This window comes from Prunus avium, chromosome 1 (assembly GCF_965620075.1).
Source record: "Prunus avium chromosome 1, drPruAviu1.hap1.1, whole genome shotgun sequence".
Taxonomy (NCBI): domain Eukaryota; kingdom Viridiplantae; phylum Streptophyta; class Magnoliopsida; order Rosales; family Rosaceae; genus Prunus; species Prunus avium.
The window spans coordinates 51,294,097-51,309,516 of NC_142284.1; the positions used below are offsets into that span (position 1 = coordinate 51,294,097).

The 15,420-nt window shown below is 37.3% G+C and overlaps 1 protein-coding gene and 1 long non-coding RNA gene across 3 annotated transcripts; one reads left to right on the forward strand and one right to left on the reverse strand.

Annotated features, from left to right (window-relative positions):
• The first annotated feature begins 4,093 nt into the window (after positions 1–4,093).
• On the forward strand, positions 4,094–6,527 carry LOC110772901 (uncharacterized). Its single transcript, XR_015826319.1, has 3 exons — positions 4,094–4,460; positions 5,237–5,317; positions 6,222–6,527. It is a non-coding gene; the product is annotated as an uncharacterized LOC110772901 (long non-coding RNA).
• A 134-nt stretch (positions 6,528–6,661) lies between these two features.
• Positions 6,662–14,499, reverse strand: LOC110772900 (uncharacterized). 2 transcript variants are annotated; one of them, XM_021977388.2, is made up of 16 exons: positions 14,196–14,499; positions 13,008–13,393; positions 12,646–12,871; positions 12,257–12,499; positions 12,049–12,164; positions 11,858–11,956; positions 11,667–11,754; positions 10,973–11,202; positions 9,934–10,118; positions 9,587–9,786; positions 8,700–9,032; positions 8,473–8,574; positions 7,947–8,244; positions 7,402–7,550; positions 7,044–7,328; positions 6,662–6,965 (listed from the first exon to the last, which is right to left on the reverse strand). In XM_021977388.2, the coding sequence occupies exons 2-16, from the start codon at positions 13,304–13,306 to the stop codon at positions 6,756–6,758; spliced, it is 3,063 nt and encodes a 1,020-aa protein (XP_021833080.1). In that variant the 5' UTR covers positions 13,307–13,393; positions 14,196–14,499; the 3' UTR covers positions 6,662–6,755. The 2 variants fall into 2 exon arrangements, with proteins under 2 accessions (XP_021833080.1, XP_021833079.1); XM_021977387.2 differs by having other exon boundaries at positions 12,251–12,499.
• Positions 14,500–15,420: the final 921 nt, after the last annotated feature.

Below are 15,420 nucleotides of genomic sequence, written 5' to 3' on the forward strand. Positions count from 1 at the left end.
ACCCATTGTGGATGCTCTTAGAATTTGGATTCCCATTGAAGTTGTTTACTAAATCATATGGAATTAGTATAGCAGTGGTACTGATTCTTTATAAGTTGTTTACTCAATTCTCATTAATCAGAATTGAAATTAGTTTAATTACTAAAATGCCCTTCTTGTTGTGTTAAAGTAGATGACAAATTTGGAATTTTAAAAATTATGTGAGGATATAATGGATAAAAAAGATAGATTCATGATGAGTTAGTTCTTCAGGAATTAGAATAACACCTCTCATCCAAGAGTCCAATTTGCATTTTCATTTCTTCATGTAAAGTAAACAGAGGAGTAATCCGTAATTGAAATCCAACTCCTTATTCTGATTCCAATTACAGATTAGTAAATATATTATAAATTAATCGATAAGTTGTGGTCTGTAGAGCCCAAGAACGTATCCCAGATCAGCTTATCAACGAATAAATCCTTGTTGGTTTGATCTTCTTAGCCTCCTCAACAACAATAATATTATAGTTAATTAGCTAGAATAAGTAGAATTATCATATTCTATTTGCATTAATTGTTCTTGTGTATTAATCAATAGTATGCACAATCTCTCACACTAGGGTTCAAAATTTCATGAGCCGCACATGGTATCTAAATTATTTTTTCTACTAAATCCACGAGAAACAATGCAACTGTAGTGGGACAGATTTCAATCCCTCAAAAATGTGTCAACCGACAACCATGAATCATGCTCCCATCAAACTATTCAAACCCGTCCTGCTTGGTGGTCTAACTCTTAAGTGATACATTACTATATAGTATATACAACTATTTGGAAGTGGTCAAAAATTTGAATCTCATCTTTATAATTCAAAAACTAATATATGAAGTTATGTGCGTGCCCAAGCATGCAAAATCGTTTTCCCGTTTTTATAGAATGAATTGATTAGTCCGATTCATCACAATTAGTAAACATCTTAAGGAGAACGGAAAAACGAAAATAAGAGATGAATCTAAATAAAGCAAACTAGAATAAGAGAAATATTCTCTAATGAAAATTCCTTCAAACTCTCGTTTAAGCAAGCAAAGCCAACAAGGAATCAAGTTACTACAACTGTATTTTCTTTCCTTAATTGAGCCACAACTCAACGCCGTCTGGTATTGAAACGCACATACAGAAAAATAATATAAATATACCAATAACAAAAGAAATTTGGAAACTAAAACTTGAAGCTAAGAGAAGGAAGGGAAAGAGCGTGCTGTGTTGTAAATGTTGTCGTTTTTCACGAGGAGAAGCTTAAAAACAGGACATAACGTAACAGGCACACCTTTCTTTTCTGTTCTTCTCTTCTTCCCACCACCTCACTCTCTCCCAAATCCAAACTCCACTTCTGAAGTTGTGAGAGAGACGCAGACAGAGACAGACAGAGACAGAGAGTGTGTTTGTGTGGGACGAAGACGACGAAGCCTACTCAATGCCGATTTATCTTTCTTCTCCTCACAGAATGGATGAAGAAGAAATCTGTTTCTTCAGTAAGGTCCGTAGGGTTATATTGGTCACTCTATATATGTGTGTGTGTGTGTGTGTTTGTAGCCAGCTCCCTCTCTGACACTTTATCATCCAAATTTTTTTTTTTTTTTGGAATTTTATTTTGATTTAATTAGTGCAAGTATTATACACTCTCATTGGTATAAATCACACTTGTCTGTAATATTATGCATGAATGTTCCAATCTGATCTTTTCAAGTTCTGACCACTTCTTTTGCCTTCTTTTTCTCAAAATATACCAACAGAAATTAGTAGGAAAAAAAACCACAAAAATCCCATTTAAGCCGTTATTTCTTCTTTTCTTTTCTCTTCTTTGATGGGGGAGCTTAGATGGAAGCCACCACAGTATGCTCTGCTATCACTGTTACTGTTAATTTCTTTCGTCAACTAATTAATTTCACACTTATCAATTGTCATGCTTTTTTTTTTCTTCTTAATTACAGGATACACTTGTCATCAAAGCTCCCAAGAAATCTCCACTGATACTGAGGATGGTGGTTCTACTTTTTGCAATGGTTTGTGGAGTTTACATTTGCTTAGTTTGTTTGAAGCAAATAAACACTCACACCAAGACCAAATTCTTGAACATCATAGCCATTAATCACCAAAACCAAATTAATCAATCTTGTCAAGTTCCTGATCTTGAGAAATCCGAAATCGGCTATGTTCATTACCCAAAACCTCAAACATTCAAAAGGTAATTTGTGTTTGAAGTTATGTGCATGGTTATGGTTTCAACTAATTAAGTACAAAATCGTCAAAAATGATGGGTTTTTTTTATTTAATTGATGGTGTAATTACAGGAAGGAATGTGCATGCAATCCAGTACGGTACTTTGCCATATTGTCAATGCAGAGATCTGGGAGTGGATGGTTTGAAACGTTGTTGAATAGTCACATTAATGTCAGTTCAAATGGGGAAATATTTTCGGTCCGGGATAGGAGGCTTAATGTATCTTCAATCTTGAAGAACATGGATAAAGTTTATAATCTCGACTGGTTTAGTAGTGCTTCCAAGAATGAGTGTAATGCTGCTGTTGGATTCAAATGGATGCTTAATCAGGTTTTAATTGATAATGCTTTGGACAACTACTGTAGCAAGTAGGTGGATGTCAATTGTTGATGGATTGTAGGATCAACTTCCATCAACGGCTAACAACCACTCACGCATGTGCATGTATGTATCTAGATATGATATAAGAGCTTAAGATGAACCGTAGCTAAATTATATATGTATATATCTTGGTGTAGGGTTTGATGGAGAATCATGAAGAGATAGTGAAGTACTTCAAGAAAAAAGGAGTCTCTGTAATATTCCTCTTCAGAAGGAACTTGCTCCGCAGAATGATTTCTGTACTTGCAAATTCCTATGATAAAGATGCTAAGCCACTCAATGGGACCCACAAGTCTCATGTCCATTCTCCATTGGAGGTTTCAACTCTCTCTCTCTCTCTCTCTCTCTCTCTCTCTCTCTCTCTCTCTCTCTCTCTCTCTCTCTTTCTCTCTCCTTGGACTCTATAATCTGATATCATCCCAAGTCCTAACGAATAAATGAAATGAAATTGCAGGCTGAAATACTGGCAAAATACAAACCCAAGATAAATGCGACATTGCTAATTCGAGATCTTGAGCAAGATGAGGAGGCAGCTGCCAGAGCTGTAGAATATTTCAACACCACTCGCCATAGTGTTGTTTACTACGAGGACGTTCTCAACAACCGCACTGTAAGTTATGCTTTAGTTTATTATGTGTTATATAAAATAAATACTCTTTAATCATTGATAATACAAATGTTTTACTTTTGGCAGAAACTTAATGAGGTTCAAGACTTCCTTAGGTTGCCCCACAGAGAGCTCAAGAGCCGTCAGGTTAAGATCCATACGACGCCGTTATCAAACCAAGTTGAGAACTGGGAAGATGTTGAGAAAACACTCAAAGGCACATCGTACGAGACTTTCCTCCATGCAGACTATCAACTGCCTTCTTCACCACAATCTGCACTAACTAATTCCACTTGAGAAGAGAATGTCATCATAGTTTATGTACATAACCCACTTCACTTCACAATTCTCCAAATTTTCCCATCTCAAAAATTTTGTTTATTGATTTCCTTTTTTCCCTTTTTTTTTTTTTTTTTTGGGTATATTTGTCAGCATAATTTTTTTTGTAAATTCATTATATTAATTGATTGGATTGTGTAAATTCAATTGCTTTGCCTTCCATGGTCTCTCCAGTACAATTGGAGAAAATTTGAATTTTTCTTCTAAGCTGAGAGAATCTGAAACTCCAATTCGCATTTGTAATACCCTCAAAAATAATATTTGGTTTTATTATTTTTGTGGAAAATATTATTAAGTCGTGTGACTATTTTGGATGTTGTATGATTTTGGTTTGGTGTGGAAATATTGGAATTAAGTGACTTAATCTCAATTTGGGACAAAATACCTTTATGATTAAGTTTATGATTTTACAAGGGAAGTACAAGAAATTGAAGCGAGAAAATTATGATTTTTGATTTGGAAAATCGAGGTTGATCTCACGAACGCGTAGGCGCAAACGGTTCGTGAATCCGAGTTGAAACAAAGAAGTTATACTCGTTTGAAGTTTCAGGGACTAAACTGCAAACAGAGACTTTGCCTATAAATTTCAGAAGGACACTGTTGAGGATTCAGAAATTGCAATTGAATCCGGAGGTTTGAGAGCTCATCGGAGAGGCGATTTCCGACGGCTTCTGCGGCGGCGTACGGTGGAGGTGATCGACACCACCAACCCAGATAGAAAGCCTGATATCTTGTGAACATAACCCAAGAAGAATCGGAGTCATCGGAGGTGCGGTGAAGGCAGGGTGACGCCGCGAAGTTGGTTCGTCAATAGTGAAATCAGCAACTTCAACCGGCGGTTTGAGCCACTTACACTTCGAATTGGACCTCGAGGTAAGAATTAAAGTTGTTCTACTCAGTATTACGAACATTTTGGCATAGGTCTTGACCGGCGATTTTAGGGTGGTCCGTCGCCGGAATAGTACCCAAACCACCACCGGCGGTGGCGGCGCGTGGCGGCGCAGGGTGGCGATTCTGAATTAAGGCTTTAGAGACAGAATGTAGTCCTGGAGTTACTGAACATGATAGTATGTTTAAATTGTTGAGATTCCGTCGTTTAATCGACGATCGGAGCCTCACAAATGTGGACCATTGATTTGAGATTATCGGACCGTTGGATCGTGTCCAATTTTAATTATGTTGTAGCTGGTGTTGTTAGGAGTCTGTGGGTTCAGACGGATTGATGATCGGACGTCCCGATCTTAAGTTTTTAAATTTCAAAGTTAAGGCGAGCGATCGCCATTCGATCGTGTAATGTAGAATTATCCGACCGTTGGATTGGGCCCAAATTGTTGCAGGGTGATGTTGGGACTATTTAGAGTCCATTGGTGAGATCGGATTTGGAATCCGAGGTTGTGGGCCCAAGGCGGATTTTTGGGGTGTCGGTTAGACATGTGGGACCCACGGGACCCAAATAGTGACCTTTTGGACAATGGGTGTCATTGGTCATGATTCGACGTCGACAGCACGTATGTCACAGTTTTGAAGTTGGTTGGACGAGATTTGATCGCTTTGGACCCCCGGTTGGTCCAAAGGGCAATTTCGTCATTAGTTGCGAAATCTTGGATTTTTGGAGTTTTGTACTAAGTTGAGCTATGTACTTTGCTTAGGTACTGTTGGAGTTTGAGTTGCTCGTTGAGGTTTGAGATTGAGGATTCGTTAAGTTGTTGAAGACGCAGCTTGGACGAAAGGTGAGTAAAACCATCCAAATCGTGAGTAAAATCATGAACTATTATATTTATTATAATGTGACCTTGGAGAATGTTAATGGCTATAATTAACATGCTGTTTGTGATTTTGTAAAATGTTTTAATTGATTTAAAACACATGAACTTGTTCATCAACGGTTCATGAGGTAAGTGAAACCTATTTTGTTTTGAATTAATACTTTTTATTGGAGATTTTGGTGTTTAACCATATAACATATGTTGTGGATGTATGGTGGAAATTCATTCGTGAATAACCACATAAATATATATAATAAATATATATTGCTGTGATTGGTGTATTTGGCTATAAAACAATGTTTAATGTGAAACTACATTTTATATTGTTTTGGTGTTGGTGTTTTGGTGTTGATGGATTTAGGTGAGAATACCTTGAATCCCTTTTGAGTTTGTCAGGTGGGCATTCTCGTGGCAAATAATGAGGGATAAATTACCCTAGGGAGCAAGACCCAAGAACAGTTAGAGCTCTAGTCTGGCGCCATCTAGTACTCATGACTGGTGTGTAATCATGAGTGAACACTACTATGGTGTTTTGTAGTGTTATAGATTAGAGGTTCATAGTATTCTCTCTTCTATCTGTCAAACAATTGACGTGTGAAAACTACTTTGAAATAAAGAGTTTTGGTGTGGTCACAGGTGGTGATCGTAACAGTTCTTTAAATAAAACAAAAGAATTGTGATTGTGATGATATTGATGATTATGATTACCTTGGTTATACAAGGATTGTGGTGTGCTAATGAAAGTGCATGTGTTTGTATATTATGTGAAATTGACATATTATACTGTGGACGTGGTTTACTCATACGAGCTTTAGAAAGCTTACCGGGTTGTTCTGTGGTGAACCCGGTGCACTATTCAATGGTGTAGGGGAAAATCCTGCAGGTGGTAGAGACGGTGAGCAGGAGAATTAAGGTGAGGAGCAGGAGGCTCATTGGTGGTTCCACAGACTGTAAAGTGTGGTGTGAGAGTGTTGGTGAGTGTTAGACTTCCGCTGTGTGAAATAAGCTCTGAGGAGCATATTATGTAAAATGATGATTGTTCATTTATGTTGTGAGTTTGTAATGTAATATTTGACTCAGAAGAGTTGAGTCATTATTGACATTGTGGTTCGGAACAGTGGTGTTGTATCAAGAAAGAAAAGTTTAAATTTCTAGGTACTTTTGTTGAAGGTTCCGAGCTTCGCGTCCCGGATTGTTGGTTGTTCTGTTTAAATTCGCAGATTAATTGTTGTGGGAAATTCGGGGCGTGACAGCATTACCAATTTTCTGTACAAATCTGGCAACTAAAACAATCAAATATGTGCAATCTTAAAATACAAACTTTTTTTTTTTTCTCTTTTCTTTCATTGCTATCTAAACGAAGGGAACTACAATAATGTTACAGATAGAGCACAAGCCCAGATCAGCTAATTACTGATCCATCACTTGCTCCATTAACAGTTTTATCTGTTTGTCGAATAACAAAGTGATCAACAATTTTAACGGTATTTAACGGATCCTGTTGAGCCGCAGCTGCACTCCACTTACTAGGAAACTTTCTAAGGTGGCTCATTTGTTGTGGCTGTCTTAGCTCCCTATCCCATTCAGGGTCTAGCTTCCACTCTTTCGGGACCTGCATGTTTTAATTAGATTTAAACTCTTAAAAGTCCCAAATATGGCACTTGAAATTGAACACGCATCACATTCTTACCTTATCAACTGCAAGAGTGTAGACTTCAAGATCACCGTCACTTTTGATGTGGAATCGGGTGAATGACTTGTAATTAGCAATTCGGAGGGAGGAGAAGGCTTCATCAAAGTGTATGTGAAGCCAGTTAATGCAGATATATAAGTAACTTCCAAATACTAAAGAAACTACAGGAGTTGAGAACACCCAGAAATAAAGGAAGACGGAAGCATAATAGATTATGGCACCCGCTCTAGATAGTGATTCCATCCCATTCTTGCATATATTGTTTCGGGTGACAGCCATAACCTAATAAGATTTCTTCATCATCAGAATGCAACAAAGAAGGGTAAAAGTAAGTTTGCAATAGAGTTTTCCATACCTCTGGAACATCAAATGCAGACATGAAATACTTGATGCATGCTGGATAAAGGCCAAAAGTCCATTGTTCTATACGAGCTCGAAGGCCAGTTGGATCTGGAAAGTGCTCACTCTCCACCGATCGGTACCACTGATATAAAGTATGATAGCCTGAAAATTAAAATTTTCATCATCATACAACATACAATCCAACAACATAATTTGCATATTTTCCCTCCTACCATTAACATTTTGGTCAGGCCCATGATTTGGAAAAGGTATGAACCACAATTGCATTACATGCTTGATGATTATGAAGATGATAATTCAATATTGTACACATAGATTTAATGTCGTATGGCTATCTTTTTAGGCAATTCTCAACAGAAACAAAAATGATTGAATTATCTGAACGTTAAAATAATAGATGAACAAATATAACAGGCAAGGACAGAAACCCATAACTGCCAAGATCATAAATCACATTAGTATACAGGATGAGAAAGCTGTGCTTGTTCTCTGTTCATGTAGGTCTTGAAAATGGTAAACAAGAGACTAAAAGCTGACCTGAAGTTCCCAGTAGTTTATGCTGGATACACATCTCAACACCCAGTTCCAACAGTAACATAAGAATCAGAGCTGCAGCCAGGTGTGCAGACACATGAAGAACTCCAATCATCAATCGTTTCTTCCTAGACACTTTAGAGGGGACAAATATAATTGCTACAATTAGCAATACCACAGCACCTGCTACTGATACATAAGACTGGCCCAGCATGTATACAAAAGCATTCCACACTGTTCCAAAGAAAGACCCCATGTGACCAGAAAATGAATCATCTCGCAGGATATGATCAAGCTTACACTACAAAAACAAAAAGGAAAATTAGAGGTCATCTTGCAATAACAGAGTATAATCGCATCACTCAATAAACGAACGGTAAACAATTTTGCAAGCTCTGAGGAAAGCAAAAGGACTAGGATATCAAAGATTGGTAAGGTACATATTATCTCAATTCCAGAGAGAGACAAAGTAATGCAAAGCCAGGGTAACTATCATCAAATAATAGCAACGAATCAATCAAAGACTCACCTGTGGAAACATAGAAAAGACCAATAGGAAGTATATAATGCCACCAATAAAATCAAATTGCCAGTTCTTCTTTCGAAACTTTAAAATATTTCCTAAAGCAATCTGCATATGGACCAAAAAAAAACTCATTAGAAACCAAGAGTTGAGAGGAAATAAATAAACAAGTGAACTTTCTATAGACACCCTGACAGACAATGAAATTGCAAAACTTAAAAACCGAAACTTGCCCTGCTTGAATCTTCAAATGAAGGATAAGCAGCTTTGCTCTCATAAGAAGCTCCATAAAATTTCTTAAAATTACTAAAGGTGTGGGTGGGATGTAGAAAAGCCCCACCACAACCATTTACAAGTAAATGTTGCACATGAACTGGGTCCTCCGTTTTAACAAATGAATGACGCATATAATGATGCAAATCTCCAGCCACTCGAAGCTTACATCTCCCTTTTAGATAATCGCATATCAGGTGCGCAACATTCTTTCCAGAAACATCATTCCAGTACCAATCAAGAAGCCAGTTTGGTTCGTGTGTCATGATAATTACAGAGTCATCATCTCTGACCTAGAATAAAATGATGATATGAGAATGTTAACTACAATCAGAAAAAGCTTGGAACTTGGAAAATCAGAATGAGCAAACAAGTAAGAAGCTTAACATCATTCATCGTAAGCATATATAGGCCTATATATAGGTTTACATGCATCAAGCACAGGTCTAGCTGTCACATCGGCGAAACCCTCAATTCTATATGACATTTCTATATTTATAAACAGGGGAAATAGATATGAATTCATAACAAGTCTAGTGGAATTCTGTCCAGTTCACTATCAGAAAAAGAGAAACATCAGGTCTCATCACCAGCCAATGTTGTGCTTGTGTAATATCAACCTTAGTAACAATTAAAAGTGCCCTGTTTACAATTTTGGGCCCAATTATTCATAACTCCAAAAATTTAAAAGAAAAGGCAAAGGACCAAAGAAACTACTCAGAAAATATAGCATAACTCAATACACCATGGCCATTTTAAGGGAACCATATCTATAAAAAGAAAAAGAAGACAAAACCAAAAAAAAAAATTGAAAAAGAAAAGAAAAGAAAAGCAAACTTAGAAATACCTTGTTCTTTACTAGTTCTGTAAAGAATTTGAATTGGTACACATCAATATCACCGTGGAGTGCGAGATCAAAACCAAATACCCACCATCTTTTTGGGAGTTGCAGAGCAAAATAACTCTTCTTTTGAGGCATAAACCACCCGCCCAACCAGCTTTTATGGCATATATACCTCATGAATGTATGAAGTCCATCAAACCAATCTGTCATGGCAAGAAGAAAGAATGAATATTTACTACACATATATTAACACTCTAGCTTTTAGCAAATTCTCTCTTTTTCTTGGGGGGGGGGGGGGGCGCGGGGGGCGCGGGTGGGTGTTGAGGATGAGAGAGAGAACAAAAGCCAACCGTGGTTTCCAGGAATGACAAAACACTGAGGTCCATCATATTGCTTCAGTTCAGACACACCACAAGGTAGCTCAGGCTTATCCACAGCTATATGCTCTTGTTTAGACCATGGAGGGGGCTGGAGAGCATACTCAAAAGGGCAAAATAGACGCCTTTCATAAGTGAATGCTGATGGATTAGGATACCTAAACCAGAACCATGACATATCAAATTACACACATAACAGATATTCAGCAAAATAAGATATCATTTGTCAGACAATGGTTGTATAATAAAATTCTAAAAAACGAAACAATGGTAAGAATTAGAGGTTGGGGTGCTCTTGAAAAACAAAGGTCCAAATGAAACATAATGGGCATGTGCATGTACAGAAAAGGGATGATAAACATCAACAAAAACTTCATAGATTGGAAGCTTCAAATGAAACATCAAGGGCATATGCATGTATTTAGATAATTATCACTATCTGAATCAAGATTTCAACAGGGAGTTGTTTCAATGAGTAAGGCAGAAAGTAGACAGCACCAATTGAGAAGCTAACCAATTGCTCAAGTGGTCAGTGATATGGCTTAATCAGAGCAAATGGTGGCAAAGGAAAGTCAATGTGAGGGCAACACTGTTGGTGGTGGTGGTTTAGTCACAGTTCTTATTGAAGTTGTGGATGAACTTCACATTTCCCACCTTAAGCATCAGTTTCCATAGTCCATAAAAAAACAAAACAAAAATCCACCAAACCTACACTTGCACTAAATGCCAGTAAAACAAAGCTCGGAATGTTTCTAGCCTTAAACTTCACCCAAGGTGTTGAAACAGATATTTGGGGTTTATCTAGACTGGCTAGGAAATTTGAGACTAACAAATTAATTTATTAAGTTTTATGCAATGTCAGACAGGAATACTGATGAAATACTTTCAGGTGATCATTTAAACCACAGAAGAAACCTCATGAAATCATTTCACCTTTGCGATAGAAACAAATATCTATATAATAACTGATCCCTCATGCCATATTGTTAAACATAAAGAACTTTCAACTTACGCAAGATCCCCTCCAATCAGGAGTAAGTCGCCACGTGGTAAGTTCAGCACAGAATCATCTTGGATGATGTTAATGGAAGGTTGAGCAAGGAGCCGAGCCACAGTATAAGATGAGTTTCCACCATCGCCAGTATCAGCCATAAAGTCAAACCACAGATCATCCTTCCCAACAAAATTATCATATAAAACATCCTTTTGTTGAGCTCCATCATGGACCTTGTCCATTGCTGCCTAATGATTGGAGAGGGAAACATAAATATGTAATTACATCATGACCTTTATTAAGATCAAAGTCCATGACAAAGTAAATATTAACAAAAGGGGAGCTCATTGGCAGCAAAGAACATAAAAGTATCTGCGAAAAAAGAATAGGTTTATTAAACTACCTAACCCCGCAAAATTATTTCATATGATGAGATCACTTAATTCATATATGGTTCAAGATCAAACAACAGTTAAACACAAAATTTCTTCTTTCTGATTTACTAAATAAACTTATACATGGATTCTTTGAAAGAAAAGTTAATAAATAAATTCTTGAATGGTACCATATATAAAGAAACTAAATGTTTCAAGTGTATATTTGATGGGTGTTGAAAATTTCAAGAGGATAATCTCAAAGCTAGAGAGAATATAGTTTAAGTTACTAGAGCAATACAATGAAGAAATTACACAACATGAAACTATGAGATTACCTGCATCATACGCATGTCAAAGCGGCCAACAAAGACAGTTACTGATACCAGGAGATCAAAGACAGTCTTGAATAAATCAGCTGATGTTCTGCAATACATACACCAGCAAAGTGAGTACAACTCCCCTGAATATGAGAACAGCAAGGAAGGGGGGGGGGGGGGGGCTTGGTGTGGTGTGTGAGAGCATATACCCTGAATACCAAGGAACCATATCCAAAAAATCAGGCTTCATTTGCTTCTCCTTCGACTTCTCATATTCTTCAACAGACAGAGGGTGAGTAAGAGCCCACCTATTTATCAAAAAAGATACCATTCAATGTAAAAGATAACAATCAGTCATGGTTTACGCATCACAGAAAACATGTTACAATTCACCACTTACCCTGTTGACCTTTCCACTACATAATTAGCAATGTAGAGGCCTATGAATGTGGCCCATAATGAGTATAATGGGGAGATTTCATCTGATGAACCAGCACATGAACCATTGCATGCTAACTGAGAAATGAAAACATTAATAAGCAAATAACACTAAAAATACTAACAACAGAAGAACACAATAAAAAATTTGGGGGTTGTTCTACCTGTACCTCACCATAAATGACCCACTTGGACAAAAGTGGATAATCACTCGCAGACCCAACTGGAGCAAACCAAGATGAGCAGACCTGATCTTTCAACTCATTCATTCGGAGGAATTTTGAAAGCCATGTGTTCCTATCATCGTTCTTCCAGAAACTAAACCAAGAGTTTTTTCGTTCCAGTGGTCTATCTCTCAAAATAGCACGGTTGCCACAATGACTATAAAACACACAGCAGGCCACACTAAGAACCTACATGAACAAAAAATGCATGAAAATAATATCCAAAGCTTATATGTTGATGCGTAAGCATTTAAGTTTCTTCTGTACTACATGCCAAGTAAATACAAACACTGGAAACATGATAGGGAGGAAGAAAAAGTGTTATTATAACTTACAGCACAATTTTGGAGAATGGTCAAAATTGCTGGCCTCTTTCCAGCCACACGTGACACGAGACCAACGTACCAAAGGCCAAGAAATATAATGTGGAAGAAAAGAAGAAAGAGAACAGAAGTGACATATACATTAAAACCCAAAGACAGATTCATCCTCATATCAACTCCCATTGATTGAAAACTAGGAAGATGATAGACAGCCGCCACTAAAATCCAGGCTATATACCTGCAAAAGCAATTCCCATAGTTAAAACTCGTATAGACTCTTTATACCTCAGTGTATGGGTTATGTACATATATGCGAATGTGAGATACTGCAAAGTACAAATGCACTGACATAGGATTCAGGCAAATTTACTTACCACCGACTGAAATTTGAATAGCTTGGTTTGATTGTCTTCCCTATAAATGGGGACGAAAAGAAATAGAAGAAACCCAGCAAACATGCATACATAGACCACCATTTAATATTGTTGTCTAACTTTTCTACGAGACTATTGATGTTGTCGGATGAGATAAAAAAGAGGCAACCCACAACAACAGCAATTACAGCATGACGGGAATGTTCGTGCGGATAAGGATACGTATGGGTTAGAATTGTCCTAACCCTCTCCATTCTTAAAGTATCTAGAAAACCAACAGACGGCGTAGTAGATCCCATCAAATGAGCTTGCACTGCTTCAAATTATTATAAATCAACCACACCACAAGTGTGCCAGAATCACCCACAGAGAATAACTCCAATATCCTGAGCAGAAAGATAGATGACAATAGAAGTAAATAAAAGGATCAAAATAAACAAATTACTGATATTGCATATTGTTCAAGTATAACAAAGAGAAACTCAAATAAGAAACAAGCAAGATCAATTGATATGGGAAGTGATGTGGAGAAAACAGCTTATCATCATTTTCTAGTCAAACGCTCAGGGCCACTCAGCTCATGCATATCCTATGAAAAGAACCAGCTCTGGGCTGATAATGTCTTCAGCATTACAAGTTAACATCTATATAAAAATATTACCATACCATATTTGCATCCCAGAAGAATTGCAAAAGCAGAGAGAATCTAGTTTTGAGTTATACTAAACTTGGTCATAAATACCCATTACCACCACACACACAGCAGACAACTCGACCACATTGCTGTTAACAACAACAAAACACCTGCTTCAGTCAGAGCTGAGAAGTAGCCCGACTCATTAAAACTGTCAACAAAACTAAACAAAGCGCTCTAAGATCTTCAATTACTATTGCAAATACAAAAGAGCTCAAACGACAGAAAACAGAGCGCCAAAAAATAGTAATTCAGAAAAGCAACAGACACCAAAACGCAAGCAACAAACATTGAAATAGAAAAATCGAAAACCATCTGCAACTCACTTACCCAGACGATTGTACAAAGTTGAATTCAGCGCCAAAAAAACAAAAGGGTAACCATAACTCCATCAACGGAGCACTAGGGTTTGATTCAAAAAGAAAATTCCAAAAACCAAAACGAATATCGAAGCAAAAAAGCAGAAGCAAATAATCAATCAAACAAAAACCAACCTTGCGAAGCCGAAATCAAAGAGCAATTGATCCAGCGACAATCACGAAGAAGAAGAATGCTTCGAAACTCTGAAATTGAAAAATTGAAAGAGAGGAAGGAAAAGGAAAGCGTCGTGCATGAGGAATTAATTTCGATGAGAAAAAGGGTCAAGTAGTTGTTAGGTTCTCTCTCGGTGGCTCTCTCTCTCTCTCTGTTTCGCAGACTCAACCGACTTTACATTTAAGAATGCCTGCGAGGAGGAAGGACATAAGCATTATGGCAACGGCATATTCGTTTTTGCGCCAAATACCAACACCACCACCAGGATTAATATTGTGATTAAGCCCATTAATCACTTTCTTAGCTGTAATTAATTACAGGATTTAGCAGCCGATACCGCGTGCCAACGACCATTGACAATTGGGCTGTGGCTTGCTTTCTTCGGGTAGGTTGCTTCTGTATTGGTTTTTCCTCATTTTCCTCGTGCCTTGCATTTAATTCATTTCAGAGTCGGTAACCGTTGGGTTTTGACTGACGTAATGATAAGTGGGCTTGGGCTTATTGTATTTTTTGGAGAAAGTTTGGGCCTATTTGGAATATTCTACTTAGAAGCCCAATTTGGCTCCCACCCGACATAAATATTTAAAAATAAAACAAATGAGAGAAATTATCCTCTAACAATAAATGCATTAAAGGAAAAGAGTACAATAGATAGCAAAAAAACTATCTGAAACCCAAATATGGAAAGTATTTATTAGCATTTTCATGTTGATGTACTAAATATTGATGTCATGCAAAAAAATTTGAGTGTAACGGTAACACCGTCACGTGTGTGTTGCTAATTATATGACAGTGTTTCATTGTTTCTTGCTTGGGCCCAAAATGAAACAGTGTTTTCACCATCATGGTAATATTGCTTTACTATCTAAAATTTTAAAAGAAAATAATTTTTTTTATATAAGCGATATTGGGGGAGGTGGTTCTTTGCACACACAATAATAAGGTGTCATGGAGATTAGAACCTGAGACCACTAGTCTGCAAATCAAGGTTCTTCCCACTAGGCTAGATCTCGTTGGCAAAAGAAAATAGTTTAGTTAAAAGACAATAGTAAAAATGAATCTTGAAAAAATAACACGATAGGATTCTCATCTTCCTACAATTTTTTTTTTGTGAAAATAAGTTTAGGGGAGGGAGAGGCTACTCTCTCACCCAGGGCCAGGGCAAACCTGCAACCTAGAGTCGTT